The sequence below is a fragment of the Semicossyphus pulcher genome, unplaced genomic scaffold, assembly GCF_022749685.1.
Source record: "Semicossyphus pulcher isolate SPU_LCO1_2020_fin unplaced genomic scaffold, fSemPul1.0.p SCAF_7, whole genome shotgun sequence".
Classification (NCBI taxonomy): domain Eukaryota; kingdom Metazoa; phylum Chordata; class Actinopteri; order Labriformes; family Labridae; genus Semicossyphus; species Semicossyphus pulcher.
Genome location: NW_027211748.1, coordinates 27,104,955 through 27,122,539, shown reverse-complemented (window position 1 = coordinate 27,122,539; position 17,585 = coordinate 27,104,955). Strand labels below are relative to the sequence as shown.

Sequence of the window (17,585 nt, the reverse complement as noted above, 5' to 3'; positions counted from 1 at the left end):
TATTTTTCTTAGAACAAAACATTTCTAGCTGGGTTAGGATTTCCAGAAACGTTTTCAGGCCAACACGTCCTTTTTTCCATGTGCTGGTCATTGTTTAAAATCTGACCGGCAACTTGATACACTGATGGAGTTGAGAGATTAAAAACTGATCCCTTACCTAAAGATTCTGCATATTTGTTGAATTCAACTTAGATCAGACGGCTACCGATGATTCTTTTTACCTCTTGCTGCAAAAATGCACCAAAACCTGCAAGAATTAGGGTGTCAACTCAAAACATCATTGTCTTATAAGGCATCACAGAAGTTTAATAATATAATCAAAGTATAATCAAATTAATCTGCATTATCATGTTGGTCTGGTGAACTTTTAAGTTGCATAACTCTTGTTTAATTATAATAAATTGTCTAACCTCACCGCCACCGCCAAAGAAAGTGCAAACCTCAGCCATGTCTGGTGCCAGTGAGACGGCCATGCTCAGGAGTTCACTGCTGCCCGCCAATACATCCTGTCTGCCAGAGGGCACATGTGTCCCGCTCTTTTGTTAAAAGTAGCTATTGGCAGCTCAAAAAGTCGTAACAGGTTGCCAGATGACATCACACACTAATTAGCACATCAATACCTCTGCTACAACACTTGTGTTTTTCCCAAGCTTGTAGCCGGCTGAGTGTAAAGCCCTGCATGGGACAAAAAAGACATTCAGATCAGCAGTGACCGCACCAGTGGGATCCCACACATGAGCATTTCCTGGTGATTTAAAAACTGCTCGTCGCTTTTAAGAAATTATGTCACCGGCAACACATTTACACACAATGCATGCTACGTCACTAAAAGCTTTCCATACATGCCGAGCCACACATATGGGCACTCACCCTCCTGTACATTTATCTGTCTCTCTACAGCTCTCATTTCCTCTCTCGCTCTGTGGGATGGCCACTTTATTGCCCTTCTGGGACACTCAAACCCAGGATGCAACGTTCCAGCAAACGGTTAACATACTGTAGGTCATCTGAACCTGGCCCCACCATCTCTGAGATGAGCAGATGACGTGCTCCTCGGATGGGATAAAGCAGAGTCATGACTCATCTAATGCACAGTTGATGGAGGTGGGAAACAAACCAGCATATGGACGAGCTGATTCAGTCAGAATTCTGCTAAATAAATAATTTGAAAAAGCAACAAGATATTTCTGTAAGTTCTGTCACCTCCAGGTCTCAGATGTGTTCCTTAATAAGATCTGTTTGTTCCCTATACGTGTTCATAATCCAGATAACCAGTATAGATAATGAACATTTTGTGTCTTGTAAACATGGATCCACATCCCTTCCTGTTTTACCATCTGCATTCTATCCTTTCCATAGCCACTTTTATTGCTGTGCATCATCATGGAGCAGCAGTCCCGATTCAATTCGTGGAAAAGGACGAGAGTTATTTGTAGCACATGTAAAGCTGTGTTCTCCAGGCTATGCTTTTTGTGTATGTCTCAAAATGTTACGTCCAGTTTCTTTGTGATGCAAAGAATGCAAAATAAGAACGGGAAAAGGACTTTAACTGTGGATTCATTAAAGACCCCCTCCAGTGAAAATCAGGCGTTTAACCTTGTAAACATCTCCATGTGCTACAAGACATATCAGGGACAACATCAGCAGTCATGTTTGGGAAACTCATGCGACAATACAAGCAGGCAAACTGACCAATCACAGCCCTTGTAGTCTACACATGCAAGGTTGCCAGATGGGCAATTATATTGGAAGAAAACAAAATTATCCTTCACATAGATATTGGATCAACGAACACAAGAAAAAATCACTGTAATGACGACTGTGCTCCTTGGTTGCTTGCTCGGTGACCTGCACGGGCAAAGCTAATGTTCCTATTTTAAAGCAAAGGGCCTCTGACCAAGCTGCAATTTTTCATGCTTTTGGAGCACACAACCTACAGCACAGTGACTATACAGGAGCTACAAGCTGCAATTACGCACAAGTATAACTGAAGCGTCTCTCTTTTAGGAAACATAACGTAACCAAACCCTTTCAAATTAGCACGGTTACTTAGAAACGCTTTTCTCTGTCTTTATTTGGCTATCTTTTGAATATCGCTTTAGTCACAGGCAGCACAGGCTTCTATTTTCCAGCAACCATGTAAACATCACTTATGTTCTTTGCAGATTCCCCTTACGGTTTATTACTCATCCAGGGAAAGAGGACTGAGCGAGATTACTCGTGTTCAGCTCTGAGCTGCACATGCACTCAGGTCATCCAACATAACTACCATGTACTGTTGGGCTGTTGGGAATTGAAGACCTTGTTCAAAAGCACTTTCAGGGAAGGTGTTACAAAAAAGGGAAGAGCATGTCTCTTTCATTTTCCTGAAGATTTAAAGCAGCAAATTGTCTTGTTTGTTTCTCTTAACACTGCAGCTTTCAGACCCGAATCCATCCCCTTTAACAGCCAAGGTCTCATGATTCTGATTCATCTTCAGTGCCTCAAAACCCAAGATCACTAGGACACGTGATGTAATGAACCAATTACATTAACTCTGCTTGTTTTAGCTGCAGAGTCACTGTTGCTCATTGTGCCTGCTCTAAGCTTTTACATACTGTACTTTTCTTCACTCTGAATATCTTTGCATTTTGATTAGATTCAAGTGACAGGCAGTTGGGGTACCACACACTGAATATGTTAGCAAAAGTAGCTCTCTTATGCGTCCCACCAAATGGCATACATTTGCGAGACGAGTCGTCAAAACACATGGACACTGCGACACGCACAGCTTCTCAATCATTGCTATTTGTTATTATGCTATCTGTCTGTGCTCTTCAAAGGGCAACAACGGACTTTTTTTTAGCCTAATTGCAACAGTGGATTTCTAATCAGGCACCAGACACTGTTTGCAAATTAAGAACCGGCTATTATCTGCTGTGCAAAGAAATTTTAGGACAGCTAATTAAAAGTGAGTGACCATTTTTTGGCACGCTTTCCAAACGCGGGATTTTAAACTGTGTGTGTTGGATGACAAAACAGCAGCGGTTTGTTTTCTCTGCTTGATCTCTGACATCTTCTGTGGCTACACTCGTACAAAAGGACTGTGACTTTGCGGCCTGTGCATGTCCTGCGTGGGCCGATAATGTGGTTTAAAGCTGGAGTATAAATATTAAAAGTGTGGTTTTGGATGCTGTGCGGAGATAAGGTTGTGACACTGACTTAAATCAATATAGAATCTAAAGGAAATACAATCACATGTATATTAAATCGTGTTTAAATTTTATTTAGTTCCAATACAGAGCATGAAACTACTGAACTGTAGCTTCTGCTAATTTGACTCTTGTAACATGTACATTTGGTATCATGAAACCACACTGCACTACAGATTTGTACACAATTCGCAGTACACATTATCCATACACAATTTCCAAATTTAACAGGCCTTTATTGAGAGAGCTGATTGTCATAATTAACATTTAAAATGTTTTATTTTACAGCTGCCGTTCACCATGTTCGTACTCTTTCATGTTCCTTCTTTATCTCATTCCTTCATTATTACTACTCTTTGTTGTTGTGTTGCTCTTATTTGTTGTAAACTGTATGTTTTCGCACCGATATTACTCGAGTAGTAATTCATCAAACACATTCTGAACTAGACAACGCCCTCAGTGCACGAGACGGGTACAAATACACACACAAACAAGGCCTGACGAGTACAGAGCACTGCTGCTTATCTGCGTGCTGTTTATGCTCATTATTTTGTTGCTATGGATTCATCCTGTCACAGACCAGCATCCCACATGCACTGCCACCAACATCAGTCACTGCTTCTGGGCAACTGCACTGATTCTATACAGTCGTATGACTCATGTTATCTTTGCATCAGAGTCAGGATGACTTCTGCTACGACAATAGAGGAATGTGCAGGCATTTGATTTGACGACAGTGGTTTCAGAGCACAAAGGGTTTTTTTTTAGTGATAACAGAACAAAAGTGTCACTTTAGAAATATTAGCTGATGATTCATGAGCTGACGAGGAGGCAGAAACATGAGGCATGAGTTTCTGAAAGTCACATAAACAAATGATGATAAAGTAAAGTCAGGTTTAAATGTTGGCAGCCTTTATGTGTTGTTATTTCAGGCATTACAAAAATGTGAATAGCAATATTAATTGTCTGTCTCTATCAATGACTGTGTCTCCATCTGCTCTCATTGTATGAAATTGAAGCCGTCTGCCATCTTGCAATGCTGATGTCATTTGGAGCCAGAGCTGCGCAGTAGAGATCTACAGGTGGGGCCGCCATAGCCACTTACACTAATCAAAACACACACTTAACTTACTGAAAAAAAACAGCAAGGATCCCGCACATCGGCGTGTCTGACAGCAGAACAGCTTCTTGTGTTGGTCTGAAGCAGACTTTTACAGATATGTAACTTCAGTGACTGTAGTGATTGTTTTAGTTACGTTTTCTCTCACCGATCCTCCTCTGTTCGTCTAATCCAGAACAGCTGCAGGAACCCCGATTTGTCAACAGAGCTGTCAATCATCGTTTTTATAGCATCAAATAACTAAAAGTAAAGTTGTCAGAAAAATGAACACTTGGACATAAATCAGCACGATAAGAACTAACTATAATGACAGAAACCATGTTTCAGAAAAATGTATTTGACGTGTATTTCGATTTTATAGTTTGACTCATGTCCCATCTGTTAACATGGAGGAGGCTGGCTTTATGACCTATACTGCAGCCAGTCAGCAGGGGGCGACAAAGAGGTTTTAGCTTCACTTGTAAGGAGCTGTCGTGCGTCCATCTTTTTATACAATCTGCAGTTTTGAAGCTGGGAGTTTTTGGCGTTTCGGCCATCGCCATCTTGTTTTGTTTTTGAGTCAGGACATCATGCTGTATTGAACGAGATTTGAAACCATAAACTTACTACGGAAATGTTTACTGAGTCATAAACCAACTGAGAAGTATTGTCATTTTCCGGTACTGCATTGTAGTTCTAATTCTATGATAGCAAAAGCAGTGACTTTGAGCTGTTCTTCTATGACTTTCCAGTTCATTTCATGCACAGCTCAGTCCCCAAAACACTGTTTAATTTCTCTGTCTGCATGTTGCATATAAAAAGAAGTATCTAAAACAGAAGGTGCATACAGTACGCACATTGATACAAATACTCCAGTGTTCCCCTACACTGCTTATAAGGTCAACAATGAATCATCAATGCTTTAGGGAAGCATGACGCTTCCCTTCTAATACTTATCATCGTCACAACAGGGACCTGTCCATGTGCTCTCTGTCTCTGGACCCCATAGACTCATGACAAACTGGGATGCTGCTGAGTGCTGCAAATGTGCCCACAGCTGAGATCCCAACAAAAGAGACTCCGTTGTGGAGGCGCTCGACCGGGCCGGTGGGTCAAACAATGGTGCTCTGTCCCAAATATGTTGTTTGTCACATTGCCTGCCTTTAACTCGTCAATGCCGCTGTTGTTCTGCTTGATTTCAACTTTATCCCACATCTTATGCAACTAGACATGTAGTTTTACTCATACATGCTGCATGTAAGGCATAAGTGAGCTTAATAATAGCTCAGCATTAGTCAGAGTGTTTTGACTGATGAAGGGAGATTGCATTCTCCACTGAGACGAGGGACAACTGAAGAGCAAAGCAAGTGTTATTTATCATGTATGCTGAAGGGAAGCAGGGCAGTTTAACTCCACACTTAACAAAATAAAAGCCGGATTCTTTTACTCAGTGGATCACCTGTATGTCAGAGAAATTTAATAATTAACTATTGAGATTTTTTTCCGTAGCAGATGTGACATTTTACAAATGAGGTTTTTATGCTAACAGCACAATTAAAGCATGAAGCAGTGCACACATCGAGGACATAAATCTCGTCCTATATCAACATGTAGGCCTATTACCTCTGATTAATATTCATGCCTCTTTGATCTCGGGGAGAGGGGAAGCGCTGATCACCACAGAGCAATTCTCTGCATTAAAAGAGGAGGAAAAGGCAAATATACTTCTGGAGGAGTGCCAGGGTGTATTTATAACATGCCATTCTGGAGCTGTGAGAAAGATATATTAGGATCTTATATTAGAAACTCTCACCATGCACCATGGGTGGCCCGCGCTTTTTTTAACCTCTTCCTCTACTTCTGTGTTGCTTGTAGAGGAAATGAGTGAACCGGCGATGTGGTTTCATGATGTTGATCGAGAATAGTCAACATGCTTTGCTGCACGAGAAGTGAGCCGGCGTTCAAAGAAAGAGAGAGCCACAGGTGACTGAGAAGAAGACACGCACACTCACGCACACACACGCACATTATCTCCAGCAGAAGCAAACCTGTCCCTCCTGATATGCCTCAAGCTGCTGCCACGACAATAACCTGCACAGCTATTTTCTGAATAACCATCTTTATGGCGACTGTATTATAACTTAATAGCTTATTAAACAGTCTCCACTGTCACAGGGAGAGTCATAATACAATTCATGGATCTCTGGACAGCCATGAAATGAAGAAGTCTATCTGATTTGTTTCATAGACCCCAGGAATTGATCAGATCTTTGATGATCCCCTAGAGTTCGCAGGCTCTTTTATATAACTGCGCCTACTGTGCTCTACGCACAGGAGAAACGCTTAACTTATAATGCGATTCTCTCCTTTCAGATGTTTGTCCTAATAATCCAACTTTAAGCAGACAAAAGAACAGATTACTGTGCTGTCTATGTGATGAAATGAAAACAGTAAAGTGTGTCTGCACAGAGGCTAAAGCGACATGCATGCAGTCTGTGCTTCTCCTGCGTCTGCTGCTGCCGCTCCGGAGAAGCTGAAACTCACATTTGAATCAGTTGAAAACTCAACTTCCTCCTTCTGGTCCGGGTTATATAGAGCTCTAAAAATAGCGCTGATTTAGCCCAATGGGAGCCGGAGTCGCTCCGGACCGCGCGCCAACCACAACACAAAGGATGAGTCGGCTCTGGCTCAGCATTGGCCAGGGGTGGTCTGGTAGGCGGGTGGTACGCTCCTGCGAGCTCATTGGCAGACGTGCTGAAACGTAATGTAATCACATGGGGGTGGGTTTGTCTGTAATTTTGAATCGGGGGGGAAGTTTACAGTGCGCTGACGGACTTTGAGAGAGTTCAGTGTTGTGCGCTCTCTGTGCGTCACACGCTCAAATCCTCCACTGGAAGCGCACGACTCCAGACTCCTCTACATGCAAATACAACCAAAACTCCAGCTTCTCCTCTCTGAACACCACAGGCTTCGTTTCCACGACAGGCTTGAATTCGCTTCTACTTGTGGCTGCTGCACCTTAGGACTGAAATGGATGTCATCCCTATGTGTAGCATCTTCCAGGAGCTCCAAATTGTGCACGACACCGGATACTTTTCAGCTTTACCGTCTCTTGAAGAGTACTGGCAGCAGGTAAAGAGTTATTCCCTCCATCTGAGTACACAGTTTGACAGATCGCGCCGTGCTCACGAGCGATGGTTGTGTGGAAGTGCAGGGAATGTGGGGAATCTCGTGAAACTTGCGCTCCGATGACAGCTCGAGTGTGGACGTGCAAATGTCAAAGTTGTTTACGTAACTCCACGTTTGATTTAATGCAACAGTTTGTGCCAGTTTTTCTGTTAATAAGGGAAGTGATGCAAGTTCCCTTAATGACAGATCTCTCTTATAGTCCTTTTATACTGCCATTTATTCTACTTCGAATAGTGGTGCAAAACGGTGACTTTTCATCAACCTTGTTACACTTAATGCAAATAATTCAGATATCCGTCAGTACAACTATAATATTCCTATTTTAATTTTGAAGTGACTCGTAGTTTTTGTGGTTTAAAATGCTTTAAGTTCTTTTTCTGGTGTGGTTTGCAGTGTAAAAAATATCGTTGCAGATATTTTCAGCTCTAGCGTGCAGATCGTATCTGCTTGTGATAAAATAAAAACACGCCGTCTTGCAGATTTAGCAACTGAATGGCGAGTAAGCTGTGCGTCTTTGCGCGTATCTCCTCCTCCTCTGCTCTCTCGCTCTCTCTCTCTACCTCTCTGTCTCTCGCTCCCCCTCGCGCTCTGTCACACAAACACACGCACAGATGAGAGAGTGACAGACCGATAAAGAGAGAGAGAGAGACTGATTTCTATTCCAATTTGGCTCGACAAAGCGGCCCCCTGGATGCCAGAACAGTGGAGTTTTATGCTGGAAACGAGGGGAGGGCGAAAGGGTTAGGAAATGAAATGAATTGGCAACACGCTTCAGTCTTCTTCTTCTGTCTCCCCATCGTCTATCAGATCTCTTCGGGCTCCGGGCCAAGTCGCCCTCCCAGGCATTTAAAGCTCGCCTGGGATTTATCCAGCACTGCTGACAAGAAGCATTTGTCCTGAATGTGTTCTCTCTCATTACCAAATTACTACGATGTCCCCACAAGGTTCCCATTTCAGACAAGAAGTGTTTTTCTGATCGGTTTTACTGATATTTTCCCACTTTGACGTTAAAGTGTAAATGTATTTAAAGAAACATTAACATGCTTTATGGACATTTTTAGTCCCTAGTGGTATTGCTTAAGGATTTTAATAATATGGTTGTTGATTTATTTCTCTTATTTTAATGTAGCAAATATAAAATTGTATCCAAGCTATCTCTGCATAACATCTCTAATAGCACGTGCTGTTGAGTCTTGAGCAGCCAAACATGGGACCTGGCCTTCCCAGACTGTCTCACTTTAATATTTTCAGAGGCTTGTAGAAGTAAAACTCTTAATAAGGTTTAAGAAAAGCCAGATTTTTCTTACCTAACAGATTTACGTATGACCCCAAAGCTGGGGCCACCAGTGGTCTCTCCAGTTCTATTATAATAACATTAGACTGTAAATTGTAATCTGCTTCATTAGGGAAACTGCACCGGCCTGTTAGCAGCCCTCGTATCTGGCCTGCGCTCACCGACTGCAGCCGTGGGTTGAGGAAGTGCTCTCTCACTTCCTTTTCAGATGAAAATAAGCCCACAATCCACAGCGGCTCTTGCAGTATTCATGCCAGGCTTTTTATGGACCCCCCTGAACCAGACCTCCCTCCTCTCAAGTCCCTGGTGTGCTATGTTATTTCTAGCGATGCCTCCAAATGCATTATTAAATCCACATTATGTTGAATAATTGATAGATTTAAAAGATCTACAAGCACTTCCCTAACCCAGCGGGGGGCTCTGTAGCATATGTAAATTTCATGACCATCCCAACACACACCTACGCCACAGTCACACACACAGCCATGCCAGCGTTCGCTCGTAAGAGCACCTTGTTCTTGCATGCTCTCAGATGGAAATGTGGTGCTTGTAATCTTCCCTGATATGGCCTCAGAGGGCACCCTCAGAACGCACTTGACTATCCTCTGCATAGGACATTGTGTCTCCTCTCATTCCTGCAGGCAGAAAGGAAGCAGGGCCAGCGATGTTACAGTGTCACAGCATTTCCTCCTTCTGCTGCTAAGAATAAACACAGTGTATAGTGAAACAGCAGTTTGTGTTTCCTGTGAAGACACTTTTTTTTGGGTGTTTTCGGGACTTTCCAGTTGAATTGAAGCGCTGGGTTACAGGCCTCGGGCTCTGCTGTGGTGAACTCACTGTAATCTCGTCTTTCCTCCACACAGACATGCCTCGAGCTGGAGAGGTACCTCCAGAGCGAGCCCTACGTCTCAGCCACCGACCTCAAATTTGAGAGCCAGGAGGACCTATGGAGCAAGCTGATGCTCGCCTGCGGGGACAAGTCCAACGAGCAGGACCCAAAGATCCCCCACATCAAGGAGGAGGAAGACAATCAGGACATCCAGCACCTGGACGCTGGCGGCTTCAACTCTGATGCCAGCAGCGAGGCCTCGGACAGCTCCGAGGAGCTCTCCCCTACCCTCGACTTCTCCTCCGGCTCTTTGACTGACATTCTGGGAGACGGTGGCGAAGACCTTGGCTCGGCCATCAGCAGCACGCCGCCGTCCTCACCTGAGCTGGGCAAGGAGGGCTCTGTCGCCCAGGTGTGGAGTGGGATACAGACTGTGCTGCACTCGCCTGGGAAAATAAGGACTGGGGGCATGGAGAGGTCTGGGCTGACCAGCGGGGAGGCGTCTCCGGACGGCAGGAGGCGGGTGCACAGGTGTCAATTCAACGGCTGCAGGAAGGTGTACACCAAGAGCTCCCACCTCAAAGCACACCAGCGCACGCACACAGGTAAGGATGCTTGACAGTAAAATGTTTTATCACTGTCATGCCAATGTCATGACTGTGAATGTGCTGAACACGGAGGAGGGTGTTTTGTCCTGACAGGTAGTGCATGAGATCATGTTTTTGAACTTCTTTTTAGAACTTAATGTACTCACAAGAGCAAATGTCTCCAAAAAGTGTGAGTCAGATGAGCTCAGGTGTTGTTTTGCTGCTCAAAGTGCTGAAGACCCTCCCACATACTTTGAATAGTTTGTCAGGAGGAATGCCCTCAACTGTGACCTAATTCACATAGAAGAACGTGACTTCATGCAGGGGGAAGGGAGACAGAGAGAGCGAGAGGGAGAGAGACGGGAGGGGAGGGGGAGGGAGGCTGCTTTGTGGCCGAGCAGCACCCAAAGGATGTGGATCCTGCAAACAAATCAACAGTTCTCAGATTTCACCATGGGAAAACACTCGTTCGTTTTGCATTCACACAAAGAAGAAAAAAAGGAAATTATGGGAATCTGACATTTGCAGAGTTTGGCTCCGGGTTCAAATGTGAGCAGTTTCCCTCGTCACCTTTGACCTCTGCCAAGCTGTGCCGCCCATTAGGAGAGGAAGTCACATTCCTAGCATCATTTGGCTGTCCATGTTAGCCGCATGCTTAATGGCCTTCAGGACCATTAGGAACAGTCTCTATTTTTTCCTGCAGCTCTCCCCCACATTACATAAGCCGTCTCGAGGAGCTCCTTACAGCTGCATACCACAGCTCTCAAGACCCACAAGGCACGAGGTTGTTTTTCTCTCTGACTTACAGTAGTCAGCCCAATCTGCTTAGCTTAATTTGTACAGGATCCTATTTCTCTGAAATCAGCATTGTAAAGCCTTGTGAAGATTAGAAAGAGCTGGACATATTGGCTACATATTTGAGAGTTTGTATTTAAAAATGTCAACATTCTCACAGTTTGATTGAAGGCCTAAAACTGCAGCTGTTTTGGAACCTGTCAGACGGCTTACAAGGATACTAATATCTCTTTAAGTGTATGTACGCTCGGAGCAATGTTAAATCCCTTATATGTGTACACATACCTGGCCTTGTAACCACTTCTGATTCTGATTTGATCAAGTCTAAATGTGTTTAATTACAAAACCTACAAGACGTGACTGATCATGAGCAGAAATCTGAACACACTTCTTCTTTCTTCTTTCTAAGGTTTAGAACACCTTTTTTCAACAATTGCACTTCGTGATAAATGTTAATGTTTTCATGCCATTGTTACGTTTGCAGGTGAGAAGCCCTACAGGTGTTCATGGGAGGGCTGCGAGTGGCGCTTTGCACGAAGCGATGAACTCACCAGACACTTCAGGAAGCACACTGGAGCGAAGCCATTCAAATGCAGTCACTGCGACAGGTGAGGATGCTTGAAAGTAGCAAAACGTTCATGATAGCTGACATATAACCTCTGTGACCAAAAACAATGGGGGGAAAAAAAGGGGTTATATATGTGTGATTAAATGCAGATTAACTTCCAAACAACACAGTGAATCCCTTCTCTCTAACGTTGGTGCTTAGCGCTCATTCACTGGCAAACACAACCACTTATGTATGCAAATTAGTTTATCAAAAGGACATGTGAGGTGGAGGGATGAATGAGGGTCAAGGATGGACTGATGGAACGGGGTCGAGGTCAAGAGGTGATCAGAAAAGGAGAGTTGAGTACAAAGGGTTAAATGAGGACTGAGGGGTCGAAGCCAGAAGGTGTCGTAATGAGAAACACAGGGAGTGAGCCATTGGATCATCCCGTGTTGTTCTCCTGTTGCAGACGATAATCTGTACAGTATGTTGTGGCCAGAAATGGATGACAGGATTTTTTTATCCCTGAACCATACACCAAATGTATGTCATCTCATATAAGCTACAGAGTAAAAGAATCAAGCTTAGCTCGACTATCGACTATGTGGTTGAAAAAACAACTATCCCAACAAGTATGAGGACTATTCTTTTGCTGGAATCTAGCAATACGATACATATCGGGGGTACGATTCAATATGTTGCAATATACTGCTAAATGTTTGTGCAAAACTGCCCTTTTTACTGGGCTGTGTTCTTTGTCTTTAGGCTGTTTCTACTGTAAATGCTTCCTTGATAGTTTAGCCGAAGAGTCAAATATCTGAAGATAGATTACAACACTGCTTTGCATGTAAACTTTTAAGTAAAAATTGATAGTGTTTGATACATTATCACAAAATATGGTACTGCAATACTCAAGTGTATCAGTATTTTCTTACACTCGTACAAAGTGCTGACAAACAGGTGGCAAAATGGCTGCAAATCCACCATCACAGGCAGCTTCACCTGAAACAATAGAGCCGTTTGTAGCAGTGAAAGAGGAGATAAACAGTGTTTATTGACTGCTGCAATTGTTTATATATTTGATTTTGGTATTTTCACTAATCTGCTGTAATTAAAAGGCCAGCAGTGGAATAATGCATGAATTCTCCCCTTGATCCAGCATGCAGCTTAAGTCATAATAACCTTGTTTACTTGGGTCCATTAAGAAGACTGCAAAGGTTTTAAACAGCAGATATTTAAAGGTTGTATGTGCATGTAAGATGTAGGAAAACATGTAGTTCTTAAGTCCAGCGGCTAAATCTTCTCTCTATCCTCTCCTCTCAGGTGTTTCTCCCGCTCTGACCACCTGGCACTTCACATGAAGAGGCACATCTAAGATGGCCTCTGTGTTCAGAGCTCTGAGGGATGATTCTGGTTGATTGTCCTGACCTGTGGGAGATCAGCGAGGCCGGTGTGTCCTGGGAGCGTTAACAGGGGCACGGCCGTGTTCCAGTCAGTGGAAAAAGATGAAGCAACGCAGGCTATTATTTGCACCATACTTAGTGCCTCCAACACCTCGCTGTGGAGATTGCTCTTGAAAGGCTTTTACGGCGGAGCGGGGAGAGAGACTTGGAAAAATCTAGGCTGGAGAAGATGGAAAGAGACTCTTCTGTATGGTGTTCAACGCTTTTTTCCTGGAGGATTATGGGACTCCTGTTGGGGTGCCGTTCCCTCCAATGACAGTGTGTTTGCCTGTGCGCATGGGGACTGTGAGTGCCTGCGACTGGATGCCTGTGCTGGCTTTGTGGAGTGGATGGAGCTTGCATTGTGGAACGGCGAGTGAATGACACAGAGAGGATGGTGTTTTCGGGCGGGGGGAATTTGTGTGGTCTCACTTGGAATGAATGCAAGCATAAAAAAGGGTTCTGTTTGTGCTGTTTGAGTCTGTCGGCTGTGGAGTGGGGGAGAAGGGGGTTGTTTGGTGGAGCTGATCTGCTAGAGAGCGCCCACTTTCTGAGCGGAGGTGGAACTGCAGCTCCATATTCAAACATGAGAGGTCGTTTTGTTTAGTGCAGCTATTAAATGTGCAATGTATTATGTAGCCTGTCTCAAAACATACACGCTATAAAGCTCATTTTGTTGTCCATTGTGTAAGCTCTGTATCTAAAAAGAAAAAAAACTGGTTGTACACAAACAGTTATCGCCATTATAACAGAAGTTGCATGGGATCTGGGGATGTGTTGCTCACCTGTTTGCTTATAGGACAACAAAATTCCATTCAAGAGCAGCTACTTTCATGTTACTCAATATCATAGTATTGTACAAACACATAAGGCAGTCATTTAGTTTTCTCTAATTTTCTGGATAAGTTGGGGATACCACTATTGCTTGGCAACTGTCTTGATCTTGGGATTTCTGTTCCTTTTTCTTCACTTTTTCTCTTTTCTAGTTTCTGTCTGTAAATGCACTGTTAACCTTACTGATGCCTTATGTAAGTGGCCTTGTCCTGTTTAATAGATCTCTCTCTCTCACACACAAAAACACACCAAACGGGGGTTGCGAATGCACTAGTGCGGTATTGAATTGCTTTATAAAGGCTCTGATCCATACAGGCGCACCTTTTGCCCTTTTGTCTCGCGACAGACTCCTCTACACTCCGAAAAAAAAAAGAAAAAAAAGACTATATCAGCTTCATAATGACTGCCATCTTTACATCTTTGTGCATTATTTGTTGAATATATCATAACTATATCAAATCATACTCTCTAAAATGACCCAGGTGTGAGACAGAAATGTGGAGCACTTAGTAATTTGTTTTGTAAAGGTTTACTACTATGTAGTATACAGAGGTGTGGGAGCACTTCGGATGGACTGTAACTTGCTGTCAAAGGTACAGAGTCTTGGAAATATGTTCTCATGTTCAAACGTGGCATGCTCAGTCAAATTCGGATTAACTGCAAACAAAACGATTACAGTTCACTTAGTCCATTTGTATTTGTTGATGTGTCAAAGCTTCCAGTTAGAACAACGACAACATTCTCAATCATGAGTCTGTTTTCATCTTGTATGTTTTGGAAAGTGTCACCCTCAGGGTGAGTCACTATCTTTACTCAGTCCTGGTTTAAACAACCCGTGATCTGAACAAACGGTACCAAAACCGGTTGAACGAGTTCAGCTGAGCCGCGCTGCAGCTCTCGAGGTTTCTGTCTGTGTCTGCAGGTGAACTGAGAGGAGACCAGATGTATGTCAACTTCACTTTATGCATGTTTTTACTTCAGTTACTGTAAATGACTTCAACCCACTCCCCTGTGAGTTGATATAACTATCTGGTGGTTTGATTGAAATCCCTTAGGTTTCACAATTGGATAAACTCCATCACCATTTTCCCCGTTTCTGAAAAACATATGAGTGTTTTTACTGGACGACATATCTTGTTGAAAAGTAGGACAGAGGATTGGTGTTGTAAAGGAACCTGTCTGCTTTAAGGCTTGTTTTGGTGCTCGTCAAACGGCACAGTAGGCAACCCTCATAAGCAGCCTTGTTGTAACTCAACAACTGTACAGCTAACCCCTGGTCAACATCAAAGAAAGTCCAAACACTGAGAAATGTCAAACTTGCAAAGATATGTACATTGTAAACTATAAGAGAATTTTGTAAGGAAGCTTCTATTTTGAAAGGGTATGGGACCAAAAACAAGTACAGTGTGTTGTTTCTAAGGATGAACCAATAAAGACAAGAGGCTGAAGAGTTATTGTAAAATAATTGAACTCTCCTTTCAACTTCATTTGCTTCTGTTCCATCTTTGTCTTTTATTTTAATGGAGGAAGGTAGAGCAAATGTTCGTTTTAAAAAGGCATCAATTGCATACACACCTGTGGCCTATCATCTTTCAAGAAAACAAAAACAACAAAAAAAAAAACCTACTTTCAGACGTGAATTGTTCTGGACACTTGAATTGTCATATTTTCTTGCATTCTGGTGCCCGTTAAGTATTAAGTTTTTTATTTGCCATGTGATTCCTTTTCTCTCAACTTTTCAAAGACCTGCGAAGACACCCTATCTTTAGCTAAAGAATCTTTATTGGATAAACATGGAGATAAAATGAGGCTCTATTTTTGTTTGTTTTATCTTGCATAACAAGATTTTTTCATTTGAAATTGTTTTGTAAAATAGTTTCTGTATGAATGTATTTTTTATTGGAAAATGGATAAAAAAGAATTTATTGGATCTACATGTGGCTTTTGTTTTCTTTCTCCTGCAGCCCTCCCCGGACGCAGTCAACCAGGAAGTGTGTGTTTCAGGGATATTCAGTAGATTCCCGGAGGATAAATTGACTCTGTGAACCCATTTCCCTTTCTCCCCCCCACAGAGGTCAAAGGTCAGGGTCAACTACAGAACTGCACCATACTGTCAGGGATTCACAACTTCAAACTTCTGTTACTACCAACATATTAAGTGATGCACAAGCTGAAGTAGTTTTACTGGTAGACAGAAGATAACATAAATCGTACATTCAGAGTTAAGTCTTCCGCACAACAGCGCGAGGCATATTTAATTGTTTTTAACGGTGGGATGAAAATGAGCCAACTATTCTGGAACATTATTTTTTACAGTATAGTTACACAACACAATGTCATCGTAGCATTACACTGTAAGCAAAGCTTGCAACTTGACAGAACTTCAGGTTAGACACTCATGTAACAGTGTCGCAAGCAGGTAAAAAGGTTAAGGTTGTTGGTAGTTTGCACTAACTGTAGATTATAGTAAAGTTATATAATCATAATGCTTTGTCCTAGTTGATGTACCTTTTACGCAAACAAGAAATGCTCTGTAGACCAGACCGTCTCTTTTCAGTTCAGCTTTAACGTCTACACAGGCTTTGTGGACCGCCTCCTCCGAAGGCTGCAGCTCCTGAATTGGGACACAGCTATCATTTTCTGTGATAACATTTTGATAAGTTCAAATAAGGACACAGGTAAACCTAAGAGAGAACTTCGCTGGTGCAGCAGGTGAGTATTTGGGGCAGCAGCGTGTCACATCTGAGGTCGAGTCAAACTAACTTACAGTTAGCAACAGTTTGTCTCATTGATGTGTTTCTGATAGTTTAATGGAGCTGTATGGTGCGGAGTAATCAAGTATCAGTCTTTGGATACAGACAGAGACATACTTGTGGGATCACGTCATTGTTAATTGTTGACAATAAAAAAAGATGGAAACACCACATTGCTAAAGAGAAACACAAGCAGATCATGCGATCATTCTGTTTATTATTTAAACACATTCCTGATCAGGATTTCGAGATGCAAAGCTTCTTCCAAGATCAACATAAGAACAAACGATTTGAGCCGTTTGGTAGAATGTGCATTGTGAGGACAATCTGTTCCTCCTGCTCCAGCCAAGTGCTCTGAGTTTTCATCTTACTCTCCAAGAAATTTATGCAAATTAAGTTGTGCCGCAAACAAATCCCTGATAAGAGCTCTGCACACTACACAGACAAATAGCCTCTTCATCTCCGATTGCAAGCACAAAGTGCTTCAGCTTAAACACTGCTCCACCGAGCCTGCCACGCTCCGTGCCCCAAAGCCCCCAAATAATTGAAGTTCTCTCAAGAGTTTTTTTTCAAAGATATATTTATTGGCATTTTAATTCAAATTGCCAGAACTAAAAACCATGCAATATAATAAAATAAACATGTAAAAAAAGAGGAAATAAGAAAGATTTCAAATGGAAACCCTCTCATTTCATGAGTAAATTTCCTGGTGACAAGACATCTTCCAACATCAACGCAGTGGTTCTGAAGGCCAAAGTTTTTATGCTTCCTTTCGAACAATCTCATACACTCTGCAATCTTTCTGGAGAGTTGGTGTTGGTTTCCGAGCGTTGGAGAGATGGGCACAATCTAAATTTGCATTACCGCACTGTCAATTATTCGTGGACACAATAACACCATTTATATCAATTAAATATGCATGACCGTGACAGACTCAAAATGGCTTTATTTTTTTCCTCCAGAGCTATCAGGCTTCCCACTGTGTGCAAAATTAAAGACAAGCATGGTACTCTGGTTTAGAT

The 17,585-nt window shown here is 42.6% G+C and overlaps 1 protein-coding gene across 1 annotated transcript; it reads left to right on the top strand.

Annotated features, from left to right (window-relative positions):
- The first annotated feature begins 7,126 nt into the window (after window positions 1–7,126).
- On the top strand, window positions 7,127–15,740 carry LOC138611947 (Krueppel-like factor 6). The gene is made up of 4 exons (XM_069685222.1): window positions 7,127–7,422; window positions 9,637–10,207; window positions 11,469–11,592; window positions 12,858–15,740. The coding sequence occupies exons 1-4, from the start codon at window positions 7,321–7,323 to the stop codon at window positions 12,907–12,909; spliced, it is 849 nt and encodes a 282-aa protein (XP_069541323.1). The 5' UTR covers window positions 7,127–7,320; the 3' UTR covers window positions 12,910–15,740.
- The last annotated feature ends 1,845 nt before the right edge of the window (window positions 15,741–17,585 follow it).

Coding starts and splice junctions, on each gene's coding strand:
- LOC138611947 (XM_069685222.1), top strand. CDS start 7,321: ATGGATGTCATCCCTATGTGTAGCATCTTCCAGGAGCTCCAAATTGTG. Junction 10,208..11,468: donor ACACCAGCGCACGCACACAG/GTAAGGATGCTT, acceptor TTACGTTTGCAG/GTGAGAAGCCCTACAGGTGT. Junction 11,593..12,857: donor AAATGCAGTCACTGCGACAG/GTGAGGATGCTT, acceptor CTCTCCTCTCAG/GTGTTTCTCCCGCTCTGACC.